Below are 23,130 nucleotides of genomic sequence, written 5' to 3'. Positions count from 1 at the left end.
TATTAAAAGCTTTCATCAAACCTGCATCTCTACATTTTAGTCTCATTTAAATGTTTTGCTTTTAGGTTTTATTTTGCATTTTTTAGGAACACAACTGAAGATTCAACTTCCAGCAGATTAAAGTTTTGTGCTTAGTTTATGTTCATTTGTTCACACAAAGATTTCTCTGTGCAGCTAAAGTTTGTTTAGAGCTGCTCACTGTATGAATAGGGTCCCGACCACCAATAGCTGTTGCTCCTTTGTTTTGAAGGGAGGAAGGATTGAAGCATTGGGAAGTTAATTGGCTACCTCGGTGAGACAATGTGTGAAGATTCCTGTGTTTTTGCTTTCCTGTCTGTCCCCTTTGGGCTTCCTCATGTACCCTGATCCTTCTGCTGCCACACCTCCTTGAAGTCCTAGCAAGCATTCAACAGAAATGAAATCACCCATATTTCATTTTCCGTTTGGAGAATGAATTTGGCACTGATTTCAGGAATGTTTGCTAAAAAGTGATGCACAGATTGGCTTAATTTTCCCAGCAGCATGATGTATGAAGGTGCTTAAAGGGAAAGTTCAACTCTTTGAAGTAGAGTTCTGTTAAAAAAAAGTAAATATCTCACCTGCAGAGAAGACACAGCTTTCCTAAAGACTCTAAAGTTGGTGCAATGCAACCAAACACAAAGTAGTGCACAACTGTGAAATGGTAATAAAATTATAGATTTTATTTCAGTTTTTATTTCTCACCTCAGAAGTCACCTATTTGCTAATTTGAGATTTATATCAGAGTTAACCAGAATTAACTTTGAGAGTTATTTGGCCAAGCTGAAATTTCACTGCAATTTCAGCTGCAAATCTTTTGTTCACCAGTTCTGTATGGAAGCTGGATCTTGCCAAAACTGACAGTAAAATATAGTAGTAATATAAATAAATGAATTACCTTATGAAGCAATTAAAATGTCAGTAGTTGCATCAAAAACGACTTCTTCATCTTGTTTGATTATACAGTGAAACATGAATTAATATTGTTTATCAACAGTGTTAATTTAACAATATCACTGTTATTTAATATTCCATTTTATTTCCAATCTTATAGTTTTAATAGTTTTTTAAATGTTATTTTTTCATATTTGATATGATTTCTCTATTCACTGTCACATTTTGTTAATTTTTTTTTCTATATTTTGCATTTAGTATTTTTTTTAATCTATTTTATGTTCTTTTATTAAACCATACATTTTTTTTTTGTTTCAGTGGTGATCTTAAATGAAAATGACAAACATATATTACACATTGTTACACTTCACAATAAAATCAGTCGGGAAAGTTATTTTTATTCTTTTGGGTGGAATATTTGGCACATAAATTACTTTATCAAGGCATTTATTTAACTTAAAGCTACTATTTGAATCAGGTTACTGCTAAAGAGAATCTGTTCCTCTGGATTTTCTTTAGGGGTACGAGAGTAAAAAATAAATTCTGTATTTTTGTTGCTTTTCACAGTTATGCACTGTCGCATAAAATCAGAATAAAACATACCGTAGCTTCTGGTCGCATCGGAACAAGATGTGAACAAATCCAAAGGGTGTGAAGACTTTTAGGAGAAGTTGTGCATCAGACACTTTTGCTTCTGCAGATTGTATTTAGTATTTTCATGAGAGCAAAGTCGCGTAGGAACTGCAGGGAAGATATTTTTTATCCATTACCTGAAAGCCCTGCTTCAGAAAATGCCAGAACTTTCCCTTTACGGTGCATGCTGTGGCACCTTTTCACACAGCACTCAGAGCATGAACACTGCTCCTCGCCTGCTCTCTGTTCTAAATACAAACCTGTTTCCGAGGCCTTGTGTGTTTTTTGAGCTGAAAGAAACACAGGTCAGACTCTGGATTTTCACTGACACATATCCAGACATTTAGTCAAGGTAATTTTAGGACTTCATCCCCTTTAAAGCTTCACCAGCTGTTGAGATGAACTGCATTTATGTAAATAATACCTTTCCCTTTACCCAGTGTTTAGCTCAGAGCAAACATGTTTTCAGCAAACCGCAACTTTCCTCCAATATCCTCATGTACTGTCTATTTGTCTATTTGTCTTTGAGAATTTTGGTTCGTATGGTTTTCGTTTTACATGACCTTTTTACCAGATGTTTGTGTGTGATGTTTCAGGCATGGAGAAGACATGATAGTGACTCCATTTGCACAGGTTAGTCCCATTATTACTTATCATTTAAAGTTGATTTTCATCGTATTTGATCAAGAAATGTAGGACATCTAACATTAATCAACTCTAGAAAAGACGATTATTGATAGATGTGTCAGTTAAGCTTTTAGTGGAACCAGAAAAGCGTTATTTACGAGTCCCTTTAGGAGTTTTTGCCACCATAATCACTGGTCATGTGGTGCTATATATTTTTTCCTCATTGAATACCTTCCAAAATTTTCACAATGGAGCAAAAAAGTTGAGAAAAAAATAACAAGCAAACAGATTAAATAGTACTTAATGATCTTAATTAGCTTGATATCTGCAGACATGGATATAATCCACTTATTTATGTCAATAATGTGGCGTTTCATTACTCTCCGTATCGATCAGAGTATAACTTGGTATACTTAGGTCAAGTATAACTTGACATAAAGCGGGGATAAGGCAGCAGTTTAGCTAAAGTTAGAAATACTGCCACCTGCAGGTGGGAGGTAGCAGTCACTTAAATCCTTTTTATTTATTTATTTATTTATTTATTTATACAATTTTTGCTTGAAATTTTACCAATTAAAAATTTGAGGGACTGTTTTACCGACATTGTATGCACAACAAAGCATCAAATATTAGGAAACTTTTAGGTTAATTATGTTTAGATTTTATTGTGTTCTCATAACACAATAAAATCTACATGGCTAAGAAAAATGTTTAATGCTTATTGTGCCATTTTCTGCTGAACTGTGTTTCTGAGGTAATTGAAAATTATTTAGCAGTTTTATTTAAATTCATATTGGAAAAAGGTTGTAATTCTGTCCATATAATCGACGTGATGTTGGAGGTTACTCATCAGTCTGAGAAATAAGAGATGGTTCATTTTTCACAGAAAACACCCACACACATTCTCTTTGTACTGCACAGCTTGTTCTGACTATCTCCTGAGCATTCTGTGTACAAGGGATTTTCCATTAATTTACTCTGGGTTCACCTGCAGGAAACACAAAATGCATTTTTTCTTTCCCCTATAAACATCTACACACTCATTTATGTTGAGTTTGAAGGTGATTTTTGCAGCTTTAGACCCAAAATCTACATTGAGTTGTGCATTTGTTGTTTAATATGTTAAAACCAATTTCCTTTTTGACATTTGGAGGATTCAGATTAGATGATTTGTCTGTAAAAATACTAGCGATATTTAAATCCTAAAGATAATGTCTGATAAATCTAAATAGAGAAGAGCCGGTTGCTAACATCAAGCTAAGATATCAAAACTTCTACACCTTTTATTCACTGTTCCTACAATTTAACATATTCAGAGAAAATAGCAGGATGTTCAGAGTTTTCTCCAGCAGAATAATGCACCCTTGCCCCTACCCCACCTCTTTATTTGCACTGCAGGTTAGCTGGCTGAAAGAATAGCAATATAGGAGAAAAAAAAGTAAAAAAAAAATGGTGGAGGCATCATTGTCCTGTGGGGATGCATGACGCATGCAATCAATATTAATAGAGTAAAACTGTTTTGAAACATTTGCCAAATTAAGAGGACAAGTGCACAAAAGTGAGTTTGGAAAAGTAAATTTGTGCAGAAAAAGGCTAAACACTGAGAAGTTATGATAACTAATTTTCCCATATATGTTTGTTCGTCCTCTAAGAACTGTTATCTATTGCAATTTCCAGCAAAATATCTATAAATTTCTTTTTAAATAATCTTCCAGCACAAACTAATTAATTTAAAGTATCATACGATCACATTTGCACAAACAACTGCAAAAGTTTGGAGAAAAATTTGTTTCTGCTCTGATAAGCTGATAAGCTGTTAACTGATAACTTGTGGTTGTATCACGTCTTTAAAAAATCGCGTAACATTCCTTTAAGAAGCTTTCTTTGCTTTCTGCAGGTTCTGGCCAGTCTGCGAACTGTAAGAAGTAACGTTGCTGCTCTGACACATCTCCAAGATCGTGTGGTGAACAAGTAAGAGCAGAATTAAGGTCCGAACGACAAACTACTGGAGGGTTTTGTTAATTTGACCAAAACTTGACCTGTTTCCTGCTCCAGACGACCATCGAGTGCCAGTCAGCCGCCGCTGTGCAAACCGTGTCTCTCAGGTCAGTTCATGATGGGGGTCTATGAAGATATAAGTATTTTGGTTTTATTACAACTTTCTCTTTTCAACTGTGTTTAGGCTTGTAGCTCTTAAGTTTGCATACCCTGGCAGAATTTATAATTTTTGATTATATTTTTAAAGAATGGGAATGATAATTTAAAAATAACTTTCACTAATTTTTATCAAACAATCTTCCTAATAACTCTAGTCAAAAGCTTACATAAATACAGTCTCTTGTCTTGATGGCATATTCCAAGTTCAAAAGATCTTTAGATGATTTTAGTTTGGATGAATCTTAATTCTAGTTTTGTTTGAGAAAATTGCCATTTAAAATGTCTTACCTGTTTTAAAAACAATGGAAACGTTGATTGGGACTTTTCTGTGTTTCATGTTTTCTTTACTTTTAAGTTTTGTGGCTCAAAAATGTTATAAAATGTATTATTTCACTACTGATGCACAAAGTTGTATGTTATTTTTTGCCCAAATTAAAATCTGAGCAAAACATGTGATACATATTGACTTTCACATCTTACATTTAATGTTTTCTGTTTTATTGTTTATGTTTTCGAATGTTTTTCTGTAAAAATAAAGGTAACGATTAAAACATTTCTAAAAAAAAAAAGTGTAATCAATCGATTAAATTTATTTGTATAGCACATTTCAGTAAGAAGTCAGTTCAAAGTGCTTTGCATCATAAAAGCAAAAAATAGAAATTCATAAAAGACACCATAAAGTCAACAATTGAGAAAACAATTTAAGCTTTTTTTTTTTTAGACATTTGCAATGAGTTTATTGAATTAAACTTGGGACAGGTTCAAGATAAATTTTGTGTTTTCCCTTTCTGAGATAAACAATCGGTGGATTATTCAAAAGAGAAGTTTTAATTAAATTTTTGTTATAAAGTTGGAAATTATATCCTGATAATCATTGAAACTGGAACTCGTTTCATTCAGGAGGTAAATCTTCCTCTGCCCACCTTTTTCTTGAAACACGTGTTTTTCTTGACCTTTCAGAAGAGCCCTATCAGAAGCTCACGATGGAGACTCTGGAAGAGCTGGACTGGTGTCTGGACCAGCTGGAGACGCTGCAGACGAGACACTCAGTCAGCGAAATGGCGTCCAATAAGGTAAATGGACTTCCTGTTCGCCGCCACGCAGCACAACGCAGCTACAGCTGTTCCTAAACATCTTACAGGATCTGCTTATGCGCTGTTTGGCTCATTAATGTTATATTCATCAGGTTTTTAAAAGCATGATTTGTCCTTATAGCTGCAGTATGCAACTTTTATTTTTAAAAAAATATGTTTTTTACTTATTTGTCTCATACTGTCACCATTTTGTGACAGTATGAGACAAATAATAGATGAAAAAATCAAGCTCCTCCATCTCCTGCCTGAGCTAATAATGTTGTCTGCAGAAATGCACGGTTCCCAAACCACAACAACTAATCAGAGCCAAGAGGAGGGTCTTAGTGCTGTCAATCAAACTTGTGCACATGCTGCTAAATGTGCTAATAGCTGAGAAATAACCTACAATTCCAGGAAAACTGCAATATTGATTGACAGCAATAAGACCCGCCTCCTTGCTCTTATTGGTTGTTTCTAGTTAAAACTGGAAGCACTGGGAGCAGACATCTTTCATACTGTGCTGTCATGGCAGTGTCAGTTTGGAAAAAATTAAGAGACCACTTAAAATGATCAGTTTCTCTGATTTAACTTTTATATGTATATGTTTGAGTAAATTGAACATTGTCCTTTTATTCTATGAACTACTGACAACATGTCTGCGAAATTACAAGCAAAAATTTTGTATTCATTTGCAATAAATTAGAAATGGTCAAAATAACAAAAAAGATGCAGTGCTTTCAGAGCTCAAATAATGCAAAGAAAACAAGTCCATATTCATTTGGAAACAATAATACTAATGTTTTAACTCAGGAAGATTTCAGAAATCAATATTTGGTGGAAAAACCAGAAGGTTTTCAATGGGGTTCAGTGCAGTGGGCTCTCAATTTTTCCAGAACTGTATGTGAAAAATGTATTTAAATAAAAGTTACCTCCTGCAGCTTTAAAGAATTAATTTGTCATATTTTCTGCAGCATAAAATCTTATTAATATTGCTTAAAAAGGTGACATTAAGACCCCATATGAACAAAGTATGTATTATGAAAAGACACACCAGGGTTTTATCACATCCCCCCTCTAGAAGAGTCAATTAGCATCACTCCTTTCTGTTTCTCCGCTCTGTGTGGTTTCTCTGTCACACCGTCGGCCAAATCAGCTCTCAGCTTTCCACCCAGCCTCTGAAGCCAGTCGAATATGATTGGTCGGAGGGAGGCAGGGGGCTGGATGCTGCATGCAGGACTGAGAGGAGAGTTCCTCGCAGAAACTCCCTTCGTCCCTCTTTCTCATTGACAGTGTGCAGCCGTAGCTGGATAGGACGCTGCAGTCAACACCCTCCCTATCGCTCCTGATGCTGGAGATCTCTCCATCCCATCCCTGTATGCCCCAACCTGATCAGCGCCGGGACTGTGGCAAATAGGACTTGTATATGGATTCCTTTTTTACCATCAGGCACTCCATGCTGCAGGACATTTGCCATATTTTCTACATCATAAAATCTTATTTACATTGCTTGGTAACAGTTGATTGGTAACAGGAAAAACTCGGATTTGTACTGCAACTGAGCGCAGCATGCGTTGGCTGACATGCTTCTGCTGGCAGTTTGGGTTTGTCTGTGCTGGAGACTCAGACAGGTGAGTGACAGGGAAGTGGTTCAGGCTTTGCAGAGGTGAGGCTGAGGGGGGATCTTAGACATAATGTTGAGTGAGGCTGTCAGATCTTTTCAGAACTGGACCTACAAACAGGCTGATGCAGATGCATTGTGGAAAGCTGAATAAGTATTCCTAATGAGCATGTTGCATGCAATAGATTCTGTGTTTTTGTGCTTGTAAGTTCAGGAAAAGTCACGGCAGAGGAAGTAATATAGGTCTGTCACCTTTAGGACGTTTTTGGACACACCCGTATTTGTGTCACTCGCCTCAGCATCCCGACCGTTTGCCTCCTCCCTCAGTCACCACGTGCTGAAGCCGTTACATAATCAGTGTGGACATCGCCACGGAGATAAATTCATGAAGACACACTGAACATTACTGCTTCCCAAAAAACTTCCTGGCAGGAACAACATCACCGTTTAACTTCTTCTTCTTTTGCGTTGTAACTGAATACAGAGCAGAATGTTTAAAATATACAGTGACTACAGTAATGAAAAGGTAATAAATGATTGTTTCTGCATGATAAACATAATCAGACTCAGAAAAGCTCTTTAAAAACCTTAATTCAAAGGAAAAACATTCATATCCTTTCAACTACAAATGCTGCAAATATCTGCATTGCATTCAGCATTATGATTTGGGGCATATTGCTTTCAAACTCATTCAATAAATCTGAATATTATTGAAAAGTTCAGCTATTTTAGGAACTTTATCACAGATGGATGTTTTTCACTTAAAGCTAATAAAAATACGACATTTAAAGTTACAATATTACATCAGAACAATAAAAAAGCCACTTTTAGAATCAGAATGTGGGATTTGTAAAAAGTATGTTTAATACCTGGCTAAAAGTTATTTTCAAAAGATGTATATTATAATGAGTATGACTGTACAGATTGATTTTGCCCATTCTTATTGTCAGAATGTGACAATAAGCAGTCACATCCTGCTTATTGTAAACGACTTTGGCTGATGAAGATATTAAATAAATGATTTATATTATTGTTTGTTGTGTCACCAAATTTACCACAGGTACCTGAGTTCCTGCCACAGAAACTATTGAAGAAAAAAAATCATTCAGACATTATTGCCAATAAAAATGTTTCACCTGTAAAAAAATCCGTGGGGATTCTTAAAAGCTAATGATGTAACTTAAGGAATTACAACATTCCTAATCACAGCATATTAGCCAGCAGTATATTAAAATTAATTTTAGGTAATGTTAGCTAACATGGTAACAATAACACATTAGCTCCTTTGGCATAGCATATGAAGTAAGATGATGTTCGATAATTTACTAGTGTTAGCCAACATGCTATCATCAGCATTTTTTTCTCATTTTAGCTTTGCAGGTGAAGTACGGTAGATTAAAATTAGATAACTTGCTTGTAGAAGCTACTAGTCAACATCCTAACCATAGCTTGTTAGCTAATGTTAGCGGGCTAGCAAATTTTACCATATTTGGTCAATTTATGTACTAGTTTTAGTCAATAATGTGTTTTTTAATTTTTTTGTTTTTAACAGTTTAAGAGGATGCTGAACCGTGAGCTGACGCAGCTGTCAGAGACGAGTCGCTCAGGGAACCAGGTGTCAGAGTTCATCGCCAGCACTTTCCTCGGTAAGTTTGTCACATGATAACAGAGTTCTAAATCGAGCTCAGAGACATGGGCGACTAGTAATTTTTGTAGTGACAAATGAGTGTTTTATTTGTCAAGAAGAGGTGATTCCGACACAAAATTAAAATGCTGGTAGACTGCTATTAACACCAGAGACAAATATATTAAAATCTGTGAGAGGAGATTATGAGAATGTGATTGTGCTGCATCTGTGGTGCAACTCATCCTTAAAATAGACACAACTGCATGCATTTTTCTTAAATTTGAATGATGAATTAATAAAAGGATTATTAGCTGATTAGATCTTAGAAAAATTATAATTTTTATCAACTGTGCTGATTGTCCAGGATAGCTTCCTTTGCAAACATCTTAAAAGCCTTTTCCGTGTTTTGTCATGTAAATTAAATGTATTTTATTCAAATTTTATGTAATAGGACAACATAAACTGAAACATTTATGAGAGCTGAATACTTTCACAAGGCACTGTTTGTGCAATATACATTTGCTGAGTTGTGCAACATGATATGGTAGATAAAAAAACATTGCAGAATATAATGAGTTGTGTTTTCTTGGGCTTTATTTGATGTGTTTGGAGGCAAAAGCCTTGAGTCATATTTAGAAAAAAAAACTGCTTAGAAATTAGTAAAAAAGGATAAAATATTGAAATGATAAAAAAAAGAAAAGGGAAAAATTAAATATGGATAAAGAGGAGGAAATTTATAGAAAATAAAAAGAGGGTCTTGGAAAGGGAAACAAAATGTACATAAAGAAGAAGGAACAAATATTTTTGTCGAAATGAGGCGTCGAAAAGAGCATTTTTCTGAAGGAGAGGACAGATTGGGAAGGTGAGGATTTTTCCGTCTCTGAAGCAGGAGGAGGTGCGGCAACAGACAGCATTCCCGGACACATTGTGTGGCGTTGTCGTGGCAACTAGGTTGAGTATTATCCGACGGCGTGTTGCATCAATAGCAGGCTCAGTCTTCGGCAGCGCCTCTGGCAGGATGGTCCAGCCAAACGAGGATGGAGCCATCAGTCCGGCTCCGTTGTGAGATGAAAGCCTCAAGCCTGGCCGCGTTTGGAGATGAACCCTGTGGCTCTGGGCGTGAGGAAGAGGAGGCACTGTGAGAGAGGTGAGAGAGGCCAGACGGTGCCTCCTGTGAGGATGTTGTTAGGATTGGTGATGCGTCTGAACGCTGGCGTGTGCGCCTGTGTCGGGCAGCCGCTGCTGCAAGGCTAATGAAACCAATTACAGCTGGAAGATACAAAGGATAACACGCAAATGTGAGGTAAAGAAGTCAAAGCAGGAGGATCGCTTTTGGTTTGTACAAAAATGGATGAGTCATTTTAACGCGAGCGTGTCTGTTGGGACAGCACCTTTTCTCATCTAATGGTATGGAGATCATGTCTGCTGTGTCGGTACAAGACCTTATGCAGATTTTTTGTTATAAAATCCACTTTTTTTATGAGTCCTTTTCCATTTTGGAAAACATGAGAAGCTTTTTGTAATTTGGATTAAAACAACCAATGTTTCTGCTTTCTGTGACTCAGTCCTCAGAAACAGGACATGCAACATTTTCTCCAGCTTTTCTACACTCCTGAAGTTAGCGTTTATTTTGCCTCTGATGCAACGCGAGTTGTTCACAAGGTCATTGTTCTGTGCTATGCTGAAAAGATGCCAACATGCATGCACATCCGTCATAGAAACATATTCTGAAAGATGAAAACTAGAATCTGAATGCTGTGGTCAATTTTCTCTAGTTTTTGTAAATATTTGTCTGATGAACATATTTTTATATCTAATTCTTATTTCTTTTTAAGAACTAAATTCGAACAACTAAGATCCTTTTATTTTAGCCTATCTGCTATAATTAATTAGCTAAATTAAGAGTAGAGGTGATGTTGTGGCATATGTGAGAGTACAGACACCACAAAATACAGTTTTAATATTTTAAAATAGAAGAAGACTAGTTGACATTCTAAGCTATCTAATCTTTAGCATGTTTTATTCAAAATTGACCAGACTACTATCACTTATATTATCACTAATGTTACTACTAAGGTTAACATGGTTTATATCCACCATGTTCCTTGACTGAAACAAGCTGAAAGCTCAGAAAGACAAAACAGAGCAACCTTCCTGTTGTCACTTAAAAACTCTGCTCTCTTGCCGCCTAAATTAATAATACAGTTTTCTTTTAAGTGCTTTAATATCTACTTTATACCTCCTTGATTATGAAAGTAGCTGCTTTTGCGTATTCTTCTCTCAGTAACAGCATTCACACCAAAGAAGGTTTGTTTTTGGAGGGACATCAATGCACTGCTTCATCGTAAAACTCAGGACGTTTTGAGTTTAAATCAATGCTGCGGCATTTCTGTGTTGAGTTTGCATGTTCTGCCTTTATATACAAAAGTGGCCTTCCTGTTATCACCTGAAAGTATTACTCTCTCTCTCAGCTTTACATGTAAGAATCAATTTTGTTTTAAAAAGCCTTGTATATCTCAGTGGTACAGAAAAAAAAGGTCACTGTCACTGGTCAGGATCCATCTGAGGATTGTCTCATTTCGGTGGGAAACTGATTTCTTCTAGAGAAAACTGATGAAAAGCTGTTTTCTTCCGCATGTATCATAGCCATTTTATGATTTTGAACAAACACAGAGACTGATTAAATGTAGATATGAGTTTAAAAGGTGAGCAGGTTGGTTAAATAAAATTAAAAACAAACCTAGAGCTGCTGAAGCTGCAGTAAGACGCTGTGGCTCTGCCTGTCAAATCTGTCGGTTGCTTGGCCACCTGGAGCAAATGGTTCTGGGAGCAGACACGTTTCCAAAGCTCATTTTTTGGATCTAGCCTTAACTTTGTGTCTGTTTTGTTTCTGTGTTTTTTGATGATGCAGAGAAGCAACATGACTTGGAGATCCTGTCTCCGCCTACTAAGGAGAAGGAGAAGAAAAAAAGGCCGATGTCACAGATTAGCGGTGTGAAAAAGGCCACACAAAGCCCAAGCTTAGCGCCTGCTTGCATCCCTCGCTTTGGAGTCAACACACCGCACGAAAACATGTTGGCAAAGGTAAGATCACACACTGAAACCCCAAGAGAAACACACAGAAATGTTCTGCATAATTTGCATGTTTTTGCTCTTCGCAGGAAATTGAGGACCTTAATCGATGGGGTATGGATATTTTCAAACTAGCAGAATATTCAGGAAATCGCCCTCTGACGGTGATGATGTACTCCATCTTCCAGGTAGGAAAATCCTGCTGTAAGAAATAGTTTCCTACACAAATAGTAGAATGGAAGGAAAATGAAAATGTTAAGTTTAAATGCAAAAAATGGGTGCTGAGTCAAATTACCACGTTTCTGTTGATGTCTGTATTAATATGTTGTATATATACATGCATATGTCTGTGCGTGTGTGTTTGCGTGTATATGTTTGTAAACGTAGATGTACTGTGTGTATGTCTATGTAGAAATATTTTCAGAATTTTATCTCTAGTTTAGCTTGTAAACTAGCAGGTGTACATTTTTTCTACACTACATCTTTTTATTCTGTTTTTCATTTCTGTTAACTCTTATTTTGTTCTGTCCACTTTTTGCTGTGACAGCTTAAATTTCTGATCTGAAACGATGATCTTATCTTAATTAAAAGATAGTTTATGCAGACAGTTGATGTTTTATTTGCTTGTTCCATTCAAAGGAGCGAGATCTCCTGAAAACCTTCAAGGTGCCAATTGACACCTTCCTCACCTTCATGATGACTTTAGAGGACCACTACCATGCGGACGTAGCTTATCACAACAACATCCATGCTGCTGATGTGGTGCAGTCCACCCATGTCCTCCTGTCCACTCCTGCTTTAGAGGTGAGCGCTGTAGTTTCTCTTTTTTGGCCCGCTCTTTCCACTACGTTTTCGGGTTGAGGTACCGTTAAAGTGACCCTGGTTCGACATCTTTCTTCATCCAAGGCGGTGTTCACAGACCTAGAGATCATGGCCGCTCTTTTTGCAAGCGCCATCCATGACGTTGACCACCCAGGCGTCACCAACCAGTTCCTCATAAACACAAGTATGTTGCTTCCTGTTTCTGCATTCAGCTGGGATAACAGATGTAATGTATCCTGTATACATTCATAAATTTGAGCTGGTTCTCTGCAAATACCACGTTTAGCAGCGCATTTATGAGATTGATTAACAGCGCTAACACACTCCTCCTGGTTCTGATTGGTTGTTTTTGGTCAGGAGCATTTTTTTCAGATAGCAATACGAGCACAGGGAGGAAATTAATGTTTTCACAGATTATCTATCTCATAACAAACCGTCATGACATGGTGACAGTTTTAACAAATATGTAAAAAACGTTTTTTTTTATATACAAAATGTTCATACAGCAGCTTTAAAATAGACCTTTGTGTTTAAATGAAAAGTATTTTAAGAGCAAACAGTAAGAGCAAGCAAAGAGCGTAGTTTATATAGGTGTTTAGGTGGTTCCGACTCAAAGAAAAACTAAGTATGATTAGAATAAAATAGTTATACTAAGTCTGGAGTAATTTATTTAATGTAATTGTAACCACCATAAACCTTTCATTATTGAGCAAAACCAAAAGAGAGGCTACTATGGGATCTGGCATATGTCCCAGTTTTCTGTAGAATGATGTTTAAAGTGCTGTTGTTGTTGGATAGTGACAGTTTCCTCCTTCCTTCTTTGAGGTTCTGAATTGGCACTAATGTACAACGATTCGTCTGTGCTGGAGAACCATCACCTCGCCGTCGGCTTCAAGCTGCTGCAAGAGGAGAACTGTGACATCTTCCAGAACCTCAGCAAGAAACAGAAAGACTCACTCCGGAAGATGGTGATTGACATGGTAAGGCTGGGACTCCTTTTCGTCCTTACTACTCTGGAAAACTATTTGAAAGTATGGAATTTCATTAAATATGTCCAGGTGTAAATAAGTATGAGAACAGAAGGAAAGAATTAGTCATTGTCAAAATGAAAGATTTTGACAAACATTTTTGAGGTCATTGACGCCAAAAAATTTAGGATTAACGTGTTTTTCAAAAATGAAAAAAATGTTCTAAAATTTAACTCTAGAAAAGTATGAAATGATGACATGAAAATGGAGAAAGTCTGTTTGTCAATGTCAATGTAAAATTTATATAGATATCACTTTTAAAAACAGGTTAAAACTGCACAAAAATCGGTAACACTTTATTTGAAGGGAGTGAATAAGACTGTCATGACACTGTCATTAACATGACATAACACCTGTCGTGAACATGAATAAGCCTTCATGAATGTTTATGACTGTTGTCATAAAGCGTCATTCGGTAAATTATGACACTTTTAATACAAAGTTGACATTATTCAAAATGTCTTTGTTATGACAACTTGACATTAACCAGGAAATCATTACTGACATAAATTTGTTATAAAAGTATTATTGATTGCACTTTAAAAATTAGGTAACTTTATGTTATTAAAGGTAAAGTTTAAACAGTAATTATTTCCTGGTTAATGTCAAGTTGTCATAACAAAGACATTTTGAATAATGTCAACTTTGTATTAAAAGTGTCATAATTTACTGAATGACGCTTTATGACAACAGTCATAAATATTCATGAAGACTTATTCATGTTCCTGACAGGTGTTATGTCATGTTTATGACAGTGTCATGTCAGTCTTATTCACCCCCCTTCAAATAAAGTGTTACCCAAAAATGCTGCACAAAAACAACAGCACAATAGAATAAGTTGATAAAAAGAGAAAATAATAATAATAATAATAATAATAATAATAATAATAATAATAATAATAATAAGTAAATAAAAATAAAATATCACAACCGAAAAGTTATAGTATCAGGCCTCTATTTAATGCCAACAAATAAAAATAAGTTTTAAGAATCGTTTAAGATGATCCAAAGCCTAATAAATTATTAACTTTCAACTTCATTTCTCGTTTACACAGCAGGCAAATGCGACCCAAATTAAAAAGTTTTTTTTTGCCTAAATGTGACCCATACTTGACTTTTTAAAAGCAGTCTGAACGGCCTAATTCTGATCTTCTGAAAAATCAGATTTGTGCCACTTTCATACGAGGGACAAAATCTGGAACAGTTTTCAAATCATCTGCAGTCAGAACAGTCATGTCGCATTAATCCGACTTTTACAGTTTAACCTGAGACTTTTATCAAAATTATTCCCCAGAAGAAGCTAGATGGAGCAAATCCATGTCAGAAACAGAAAAAATGTCTTGCTGCTTTTCTTAACTGAACAAACTAATAATCATATAGATTCAGTTTATCTCTTTGTGTAATTACTGCATGTAGGTTTTGCAAAAAAGGCCAAACATTTGGAGCTACAGCAACTTTCCATGTGTTAGTACCTTATGAAGGTTGATGTTTAGTGATTAAACAGGTTTCATCTGTGTGGGATGATTTGAGTTGTGCTGCTGCTTGGCTTTGTGCAGGTTCTGGCCACAGACATGTCCAAACACATGAACTTCTTGGCAGACATGAAGACGATGGTGGAGACCAAGAAAGTGACGAGTTTGGGAGTCCTGCTGCTAGACAATTATTCTGACCGCATCCAGGTAATGAAGTGCCAAATAATATGAAATAATTTGGACATTTTATTTTTATTTTAGAATTATTGTGCGTGTTTGTTGTTCAAAAGAAACACTGATGTGAAGGATTGAAACGCTTCAGCGTGTTTGCTAACTTTGAAAACATTTTTTCCCCCTAAATTAATTTTTCCAAATAAATTCTAAACCACTAATTCTCTTGGTTTGACATTTGTGTTGAAGTTTTTGTTAGACTTAAGAATCCTTTAAGTAGTGAGATGGTTATATTCATGCTTTTATTTTGAAGTGGGTGAAGACTGTTTATGTTGCAGTTCCACTTCCTCTCCTTGCAAAATTTATTGAGAAAATTACAAGTATACAACAAAAAACATTACAAGTTAAACAAGTTAAACTTTACAAGTGTGCAAGTATGCACCAAAAAACAAGAAGAATACAGCACTTAAATGAACAACCAGGACTGATAATTACACAAATACATGATGAACTCTACATATATGAGTTGTTTTCAAAGCGTCCTCATCTTCTGCTGGTTGAATTTAGCGTGTTAGCATTAGCTTCCCATAAATATCACGTTGGTGTAGCACTTTAGCATTAGCAGAACTAATGCTTATGGTTAGTGCTTTAGTGGATCTGGTTGTAGAATGAAGTGCTTTCAATTATTTTGGCTCATAAACACTAGAGAAAATTTTTTGTTTCATTGACGTATCTTCTGGCTCAGAAGTGTTTTTTGGGTTTCTTTTGCTTCAGGTTTTACAGAACATGGTCCACTGTGCTGACTTAAGTAACCCAACCAAACCACTGGAGCTGTATCGGAAATGGACGGACCGCATCATGGTGGAGTTCTTCACCCAGGGAGACCGAGAGCGGGATAAGGGGATGGAGATCAGTCCTATGTGCGACAAACACAACGCCTCCATAGAGAAGAGCCAAGTAAGTCAAGTCTGCACATCATCTTGTGGAAAAGTTCATGTTTTTACAAGACAAATGGTCCAAACTTAGGCTGCGTTCACACTACAGCCCAATGACTCACTGTTTTGAGGTAATTCGACCCGTATCACAGATCGGATTCTTTTCAAATGCGACTCGGGCCACTTGGATGTCCGACACGTATCCGATTCAAACGTTCAGGTCGCATTCATCCTACCTGAACGTCACTGATTCTCAACAAATGTCAGTGTTCTGCATCCTGATACAGCGGGAAGAATAACAACAACCATGGTGGACTGTAAAGAGGATTAAGTTGTTAATATTCTGGCTCTGGTTGGACAACAACTTCAGGATCGTAAGCTATGGTCCACCGTTAGCATCCATGTTTACTTCAGCAAACACCGAGCACTTCTTCTTTTTATGGCAGCTGATAAAACACTGAGCACGCTCTCTGTGTGTGACGTTACTGCGCCCTCTACTGCACAGGCGGGACACTTTCACGTCGCTCTTCACACTGGAGATCACATTCAGATCCCATATATTTGGAAGTGTGAGCGTTGCCACAGGCTGCAACGTGAACGTAGCTTTAGTCATTGGTTTTCCTCCGCAGTCTTCACAAGCTTTATCGGTTGGTTCTGGTTTCTCTTCAGTGTTTTTGTATTTTCCCACCCAGGTGGGGTTCATTGACTACATCGTCCACCCGCTGTGGGAGACCTGGGCTGACCTGGTGCACCCCGACGCCCAGGACATTCTGGACACGCTTGAAGACAACAGGGAGTGGTACCAGAGCATGATCCCCCGCAGCCCCTCGCCGACGAGCCCGGACGAGCCTCACGCTGAGGTGGGACCCGCAGCTGGCACTCCAGGGTCAGGAGGAGCCTTCCCTTCATCGGGAGGAGACAAATTCCAGTTTGAACTCACCTTGGAGGAGGAGGAGGAGGAGGAGGAGGATGAAGAGGAGGCGGAGTCTGACCTCGAGAGCCCCTTGGAGGAGGAGTCTCTGACCAGTGGAGATCGGAGACACGATTCGTCCTCGCCGTCCCTGTCTCCAGACCCCCGCAGTGGCGGCAGCAGTAGGTACCGCCCTCCCTCCCCTCACCCGTCTCGGACCCTGAGTCTGGCCTCCATGTCGGTGCGGAGCCCCCACCCTCACAGGACGCTGGGCTCCCCGGAGCCGGAGGCTTCGGACAGGAACAGAGAGCTGAGCCAGGAGGGCGACGGCGTGGCCTGCCTGCGGATGGGAACGTAATGACCAGCAGGAGCCGCCCTGCCGCAGAGACATGAGCGCCGGCGGCGGCAGGGCGAGCCTTCGCCAATAATGTCTGTAAAATCACCACAGTCCCTTTACACTGGAGACACCTTCTCTGGAGAGCAGAGGAGCAACTCGCCTCTGTGTTTTTCTTTCTTTTCCAGCAAGATGAAATGTTTTATCCTCTATCCGAGTGCCTGATAGGCCTTCCTGGTTTCCTGCAGCTTCAGCTGATGAATAATTGCTGCATTTGGACTGGGAAGAGTGGAATTAAGGCTTGTACTCACACAAAAGGTAACAAAACCTAAAAGGAAACGTCTTCCTCCAAAATAACTGTGACATCCGAGCATGAGCGGCGAATGAGGACTACAGTGGTGTGACAGGGTTTTGAAAATGATTTTGCACCATGGTTTTAATTTAGGATTTAGGATAATTAAGTTGGGATAGGTAAGTATGATTTATTTCTTTAAGAATGGCGTGTGAAATGAGTCAGTTAACCAAATACGGGATGTAGATGAGAAAATCGACGGACCTAACCTCAGGGTATGAAGTGAAGCATAAACCTAATGTAGCACAGGTGTACTAATCCCCCAACCCAAACCGTCTTTCCTGTTTGTCTCATTGAGGAATGAGACGTTGTCCAAAATGTGTGTCTTTACATTTATTTAAATCCCTTTAATAGAGAATTTGGCAGATGAAGCTATCAGATACTCAAACCAGCTTGTAGCACCACAGGAACCGAACACTTTAGACTGAACCCCAGTCTCACCTGTTGAAAAGACACCAATGTATACTTAGTTTGAGCTTTATTCTATTTTCTACCGTATATTTTAAATTGTTTATGTTTTAATTTCTGTACCGTTCCTCATTGTATGTTTGCTGGTCTCGTGTGTGTTTTTGTGCTGAAGAAAAGCATTTTTTAATCAGGGTGCCTCCAGTCCGCAGTAGCACTTTACCGTCTTTACCGTTCTGCTCTCCTATTTAGTCACACAAAGGGCTTCACCCACTGTAGGCCTACTGATCACACACAAAAAAAAAAACCTGTACAGGACATTGGACTACAGCTCTCAGTAGGCAGAGCAGGCCACAAACTTAACATCTTATGGACGAGCATGAACGATCCTGGCTCTCCAGCAGCTTCTAAAGCTACAAGTTGAAGGTTTCTGTTGTTTTAACGAAAATTAAAACCATCGTGTAAACCTTCTCACCATTAAAAGAAAGTACAATTTGCTATAAATCTGAGTTCATACAAAGAAAACTCTGGGTCTCCTTACATCGAGGTACACAGGGTTCCTACCCAGGCTTGAAATAAATAGATTTTAAGATAAGCTTTGAAAAGGAAAATTGAGTTTGGAACAAAAATGCACCTTTAAGTCTCCAAGAGGTTATAAATGGGTAGTTCTCCCTTAATTAGAAGATTAAATAGTGCAAAAAAAAAATGTTTTTCCTCTTTGTTAAATGCATCAAAATTAGGAACACTCACCATTTTTTATTCTGTAAATGCATCAGGCAGCCATGTATTTTAGGTGCATTTTGTCTATACTTTTCCAGGAATCAAGCTAGTTTTCATTTACTCTTCAAGAAAATAAACCTCAAATATGTTCTGGCAGAAACATGGCAGTTATAGATAAGTCTTATAAAAAATACTCTTTTTACAAAGTTGTTAAAAATGTCCTGACAGAAGAAAATGACACAATTTGTGAAATTAGCTCTGACTGCCGCTTCCAGAAAAGCACCATTCCCCTTCAGAAACAACCAATCAGAACCAGGAGGAGGGTCTTAGCGCTGTCGGACATGCTCATGTATATAGCACCATTTGCAGAAAAACTGAACTTATTGAGTTTTTCTCAGAACTTCCTGCTGCAGCTTTAAATTACTTATATTACACCCTTAGCATCTCTGAAAGATTAATTCAGCCGTTAAAGTGATTTATTACATATTTAAACCAGAAATGTTACAGAAGTTTTCAGTGTTTTTGCTCCTCAATGGAAAATAAAACAAGCACAGCTGACATTTATTAAAGCGTTCAGATTCAAAAATAAGAAAATGTGTTGTTTTCTTTGTTTAATCGTCAGGACTGAAGGAATATGAATATTAAATTGTAGAATTTGCTCTCAGTTTGTCTAGAGGCAAAAAGCTTTTTTCTACTCCACAAGTGAAAAGATGTTTCTTTCAAGATGTTTCTTGAAATGTGGAAAAGAAGACAATAAAATGCATTTAGACAAGAGTTTTGCACTAAAATTCCCAGGATATGTTAAAAAATACCTGCAGAAATGTAAGTAACATATAAAAGTGGAAACGTGTAGCAGCCCTGTGTAAAGCGACGTAACGGTTTAAAGCCGCAGCATGCCGTCCTCTCCAGGCTGCTGCATCCAGAGCGTCGCTGCGGCTGATCTTTGGTTGTGGTTGAGTTGGTGAAGCTCACGCTCTGTCCACTCTGTGCCTCTGAAGGAGAATGAAGTGTGTTTGGTTTGGTAATAACAGTTTTCTTTATTCATAAAAATCCCACTAAAGAAATCAAAACCTCAGTTAACCAGCGACAACTGTTGGTTCGCTATTGCATTAAAAAGAGGAACACAAAATCTGCACCAACTTATGAACTTCTTGTGGTTTTCTGTTTATTATTTAAGAGCTCCAGTTGTCGAAACAACTGAAAAAGACAAAAAGAACATGTAAGTAGCTTATCATGAGTTTTACACCTGCAAATGATTTATGGTAAAGTTAATATATTTTCAGATTAATCTAATATGTATTTTACCTATTCTGTATCACCAATGTGGCTTTTTTAAAATTGTCATAAAAACTAAATCGTCACACTAAGTCTGTGTGTCAAACACTAACAGATAAGGAGAAATATTGGAGCAGTATTTATACAACCACATACTTTTTGTTCTCTTTTTAAATTAAATGTTAATATACTGTTATTTCACGTTTTGGTTAACTCTTCACTTTTTGTTTTTGGTTAAGTAGATGTATCTTATTTCAATATGATGAACAAAAACTATGAATCAACAAACATAATTATTGTCTTTTACAGCACTCCGTATAGAGAAAACTGTACATTTCTTTAATTATTGCACAGACGTTGTTTGTTGCTCATCTATTAGTGTACATTTGTTAGACTTTTATTTTGAAAGGTTTTAATTGGTTGTAACATAGCTGCCATGCAGGTGTGAAACCATAAGTAACAAATTACAGAAATTAGAAGCAAATTAGTTTTATTTTTTATTCAAGTTTTGTTTTCATTATTTGAGAATCTGACAGACTTTGGCTTTGAAATTATAATCATTTCTGAAACAAACAAGAAACTATAAAAAAAAAAACTACAAGTAAGTAGGTGGAGATTCTCCTTACGATCCACAGTTAAAACTGTTTTTCAATAACAATACGGACTGTTATTGGAATGCATTGAACTCGGACGTGACGCCATCCCAGATCCTGTCTTCAAACTCCAAACGCAGCGTGATTTTAGGATTGTTTTAGAAGGAGAATATTCGCTTTTAATGAAATGACCTCTTGAAAGCTTTTAAAAAACACTATGCTCTACCTGAATGATGCTAAGGTCAAGCAAAGCGATGCTGAGGATTTTTCTGACGGAGAATCGATTGAACAGATGGGATTTAAATATTAAATATTCATATTTTGATCACATGATTTGCAAACACAATGTTGTCAACTAAAGATTATCCAAATGCAACAATACATTAGTACCAAAATTTGAAAAATAAAGTTTGTACTCACTTTTGGATTCATTTTGAACCAAAACAGGAAAGTAATCTTGTTTATTAAAGAAGTGGAAACACCCAAACCAAACCGAACCACACCTCAAACATCAGTCACAGGTTAAAGTTTGCTGTCTAACTTTAAGCATTTTATGTTTTGTCACGTTACAAATGAAGATGTCAGGAACAACAGAAGAATGCTTCCTTGTGCCAACAGGGGCTGCTGCAGAGCTGAGACACCAGTTCAAGAAGGTTGGGACTTTGTGTAAAAATGTAAATAAAAACTGCATAAAATATGTTAGAAACCCATATTTTACTCACAATGGAGTGAACCTCCCTTTTAAATTTATAAACATTTTTTTACATTTATATTTTGAGACCAGAAGACAGTTTTTAATCTTCTAATTATTTGACGAATGATGGATGATACGATCTTCCGTCTTCCCAGTTCTGCATTGGGGAACATGTTTCCACCTTTTTTCTTTTTATACCCAATTTTATTCCTGATCTACTGACAACAAATCTTAGCAGCTGCAAAATGCTCCTCCAGCAGCTTAGTGTTTAAAACCTCTTACCTCTGCAATCTTTTCTTTATGTCCTTTTTTTTCAGATGCCACCATATTTCTTTTTTCCCTCATGAGGTTTTTTGATTTCTTAATTTTCACTTTTATGTTTACAGTTTTTCGTGAATCCAGGTGCATCTCAGCAATCATTACGGTAATTTTTGAAAGCGAAAGCTTTTATGGATTCATTACACAGTGACTGTTATATTCCTGGCATTTATTTGTCTTACGTTAGTCAATCATAACTACTGTTGTTCAAAAAGACAAAAAAAAAAAAAGATTTTTAAATACAGGAATGTTTTGGTATGTCATACAAAATCACAAGAAAAACTCATAAGATTAAGCCACCTGTATTCAAACATGGAAAGTTCAGTGGAAGGAAAAACTGGGCTAGAGTCAAACTTAAAATTACCTCCAATAATCACTTATATGTCTCCCTGTATGTAATGAATCAACATAATGCCCTAGTTTAATTTGCCAAGATGCACCTGTTTATCTTTATATTTCAGACACTTTTTATGTTTTACACAGTGTCCCAACTCTTGAGGAACTGGAGTCACACATTGGTTAGCGTTAAACAAAGCAGGTTGTGTCCCGTCAGGTTAGGAGCGTCAACCTGCTCGACCGGGAAGAAAACCGTGCCACAAGTGTTGAAAACACACAAAACACCTGCCAGCCTATGAAGTTGTACATTTTTACACTAGAGATTTTAAACTGATGATTGTATCAAAGTCATTAACTTTATAAGTGTTAGTTTTTACAAATGAAACATGTTAACAGTATTTAAAGCAGGCTTTTTCATAGGTTTCTGTGCAGCGTAGAGAGCAGCCCTTTGCTAACCCCGATAGCTGAGAATGTTTGTAGTAGTTTCATGACTTTCATCTCTTTCTATACCAAGTAAGTTTGGAGTCTAGAGCGCGTAGAGACACCAGGCAGTTAGCGAGCACTACAAAAGATCATTTACTTCCTGGTTAGGCAGTTGTAGAAAACAATAGTCTTAACAGTATTTTTTTTTTTTTTTTAGGTAGTAAGCTTTATCGATCGGCCTTACGTGTGATAGGTTTGAGCCTCGTGTTAAAGGACCATTGTGCTGTTTTTTGTTTTGTTGGATGCTGACCTTCAAACTGTTTTTCACCCCTAAAGAAATCAGATTGGGTTTCAACTAGAAAATATTGTTTAGCTGTTAACCTATCAGTTAGGATTCCTGACAAAAATCAATATGTTTTAATTTCTAAAGTCTAAATGAATACCCTTTACATGATGAAAATGCCATCTTTTAATAATTTACCTTTTGCATTTTGAATCCGACATGCTGAAAACAGAATCTCCTGGCATTTTGTGGACCATTCCAAAATACTTCAAATTGTTGATTTTTTTTTTTATTTTGTTAAACATTTGTTTCCAAAGAGTAAAAGGTCCCAAAACGAGAA

The 23,130-nt window shown here is 37.0% G+C and overlaps 1 protein-coding gene across 6 annotated transcripts in view; it reads left to right on the top strand.

Moving 5' to 3' along the window:
* Positions 1-21,704, top strand: part of LOC106944913 (cAMP-specific 3',5'-cyclic phosphodiesterase 4C) — a 126,668-nt gene extending 104,964 nt beyond the window's left edge. For 4 of the 6 annotated variants that reach the window (XM_015028241.1, XM_015028244.1, XM_015028246.1 and 1 more), the window contains 14 exons: positions 251-292; positions 2,142-2,178; positions 4,070-4,143; positions 4,228-4,277; positions 5,290-5,402; positions 8,573-8,666; positions 11,559-11,731; positions 11,809-11,907; positions 12,359-12,523; positions 12,626-12,725; positions 13,367-13,521; positions 15,126-15,248; positions 15,987-16,169; positions 16,840-21,704. In XM_015028241.1, the coding sequence (XP_014883727.1) occupies positions 251-292; positions 2,142-2,178; positions 4,070-4,143; positions 4,228-4,277; positions 5,290-5,402; positions 8,573-8,666; positions 11,559-11,731; positions 11,809-11,907; positions 12,359-12,523; positions 12,626-12,725; positions 13,367-13,521; positions 15,126-15,248; positions 15,987-16,169; positions 16,840-17,415 (1,984 nt within the window). In that variant the 3' untranslated portion in view covers positions 17,416-21,704. The remainder of the gene's footprint in view (positions 1-250; positions 293-2,141; positions 2,179-4,069; positions 4,144-4,227; positions 4,278-5,289; positions 5,403-8,572; positions 8,667-11,558; positions 11,732-11,808; positions 11,908-12,358; positions 12,524-12,625; positions 12,726-13,366; positions 13,522-15,125; positions 15,249-15,986; positions 16,170-16,839) is intronic. The other 2 variants (XM_015028245.1, XM_015028242.1) reach the window with 1 other exon arrangement.
* The last annotated feature ends 1,426 nt before the right edge of the window (positions 21,705-23,130 follow it).

Source organism: Poecilia latipinna, unplaced genomic scaffold (genome assembly GCF_001443285.1).
Source record: "Poecilia latipinna isolate Pla-1442-1.1 unplaced genomic scaffold, P_latipinna-1.0 Scaffold118, whole genome shotgun sequence".
Classification (NCBI taxonomy): Eukaryota; Metazoa; Chordata; class Actinopteri; order Cyprinodontiformes; family Poeciliidae; genus Poecilia; species Poecilia latipinna.
This window is presented reverse-complemented; position numbering and strand designations above follow the sequence as displayed.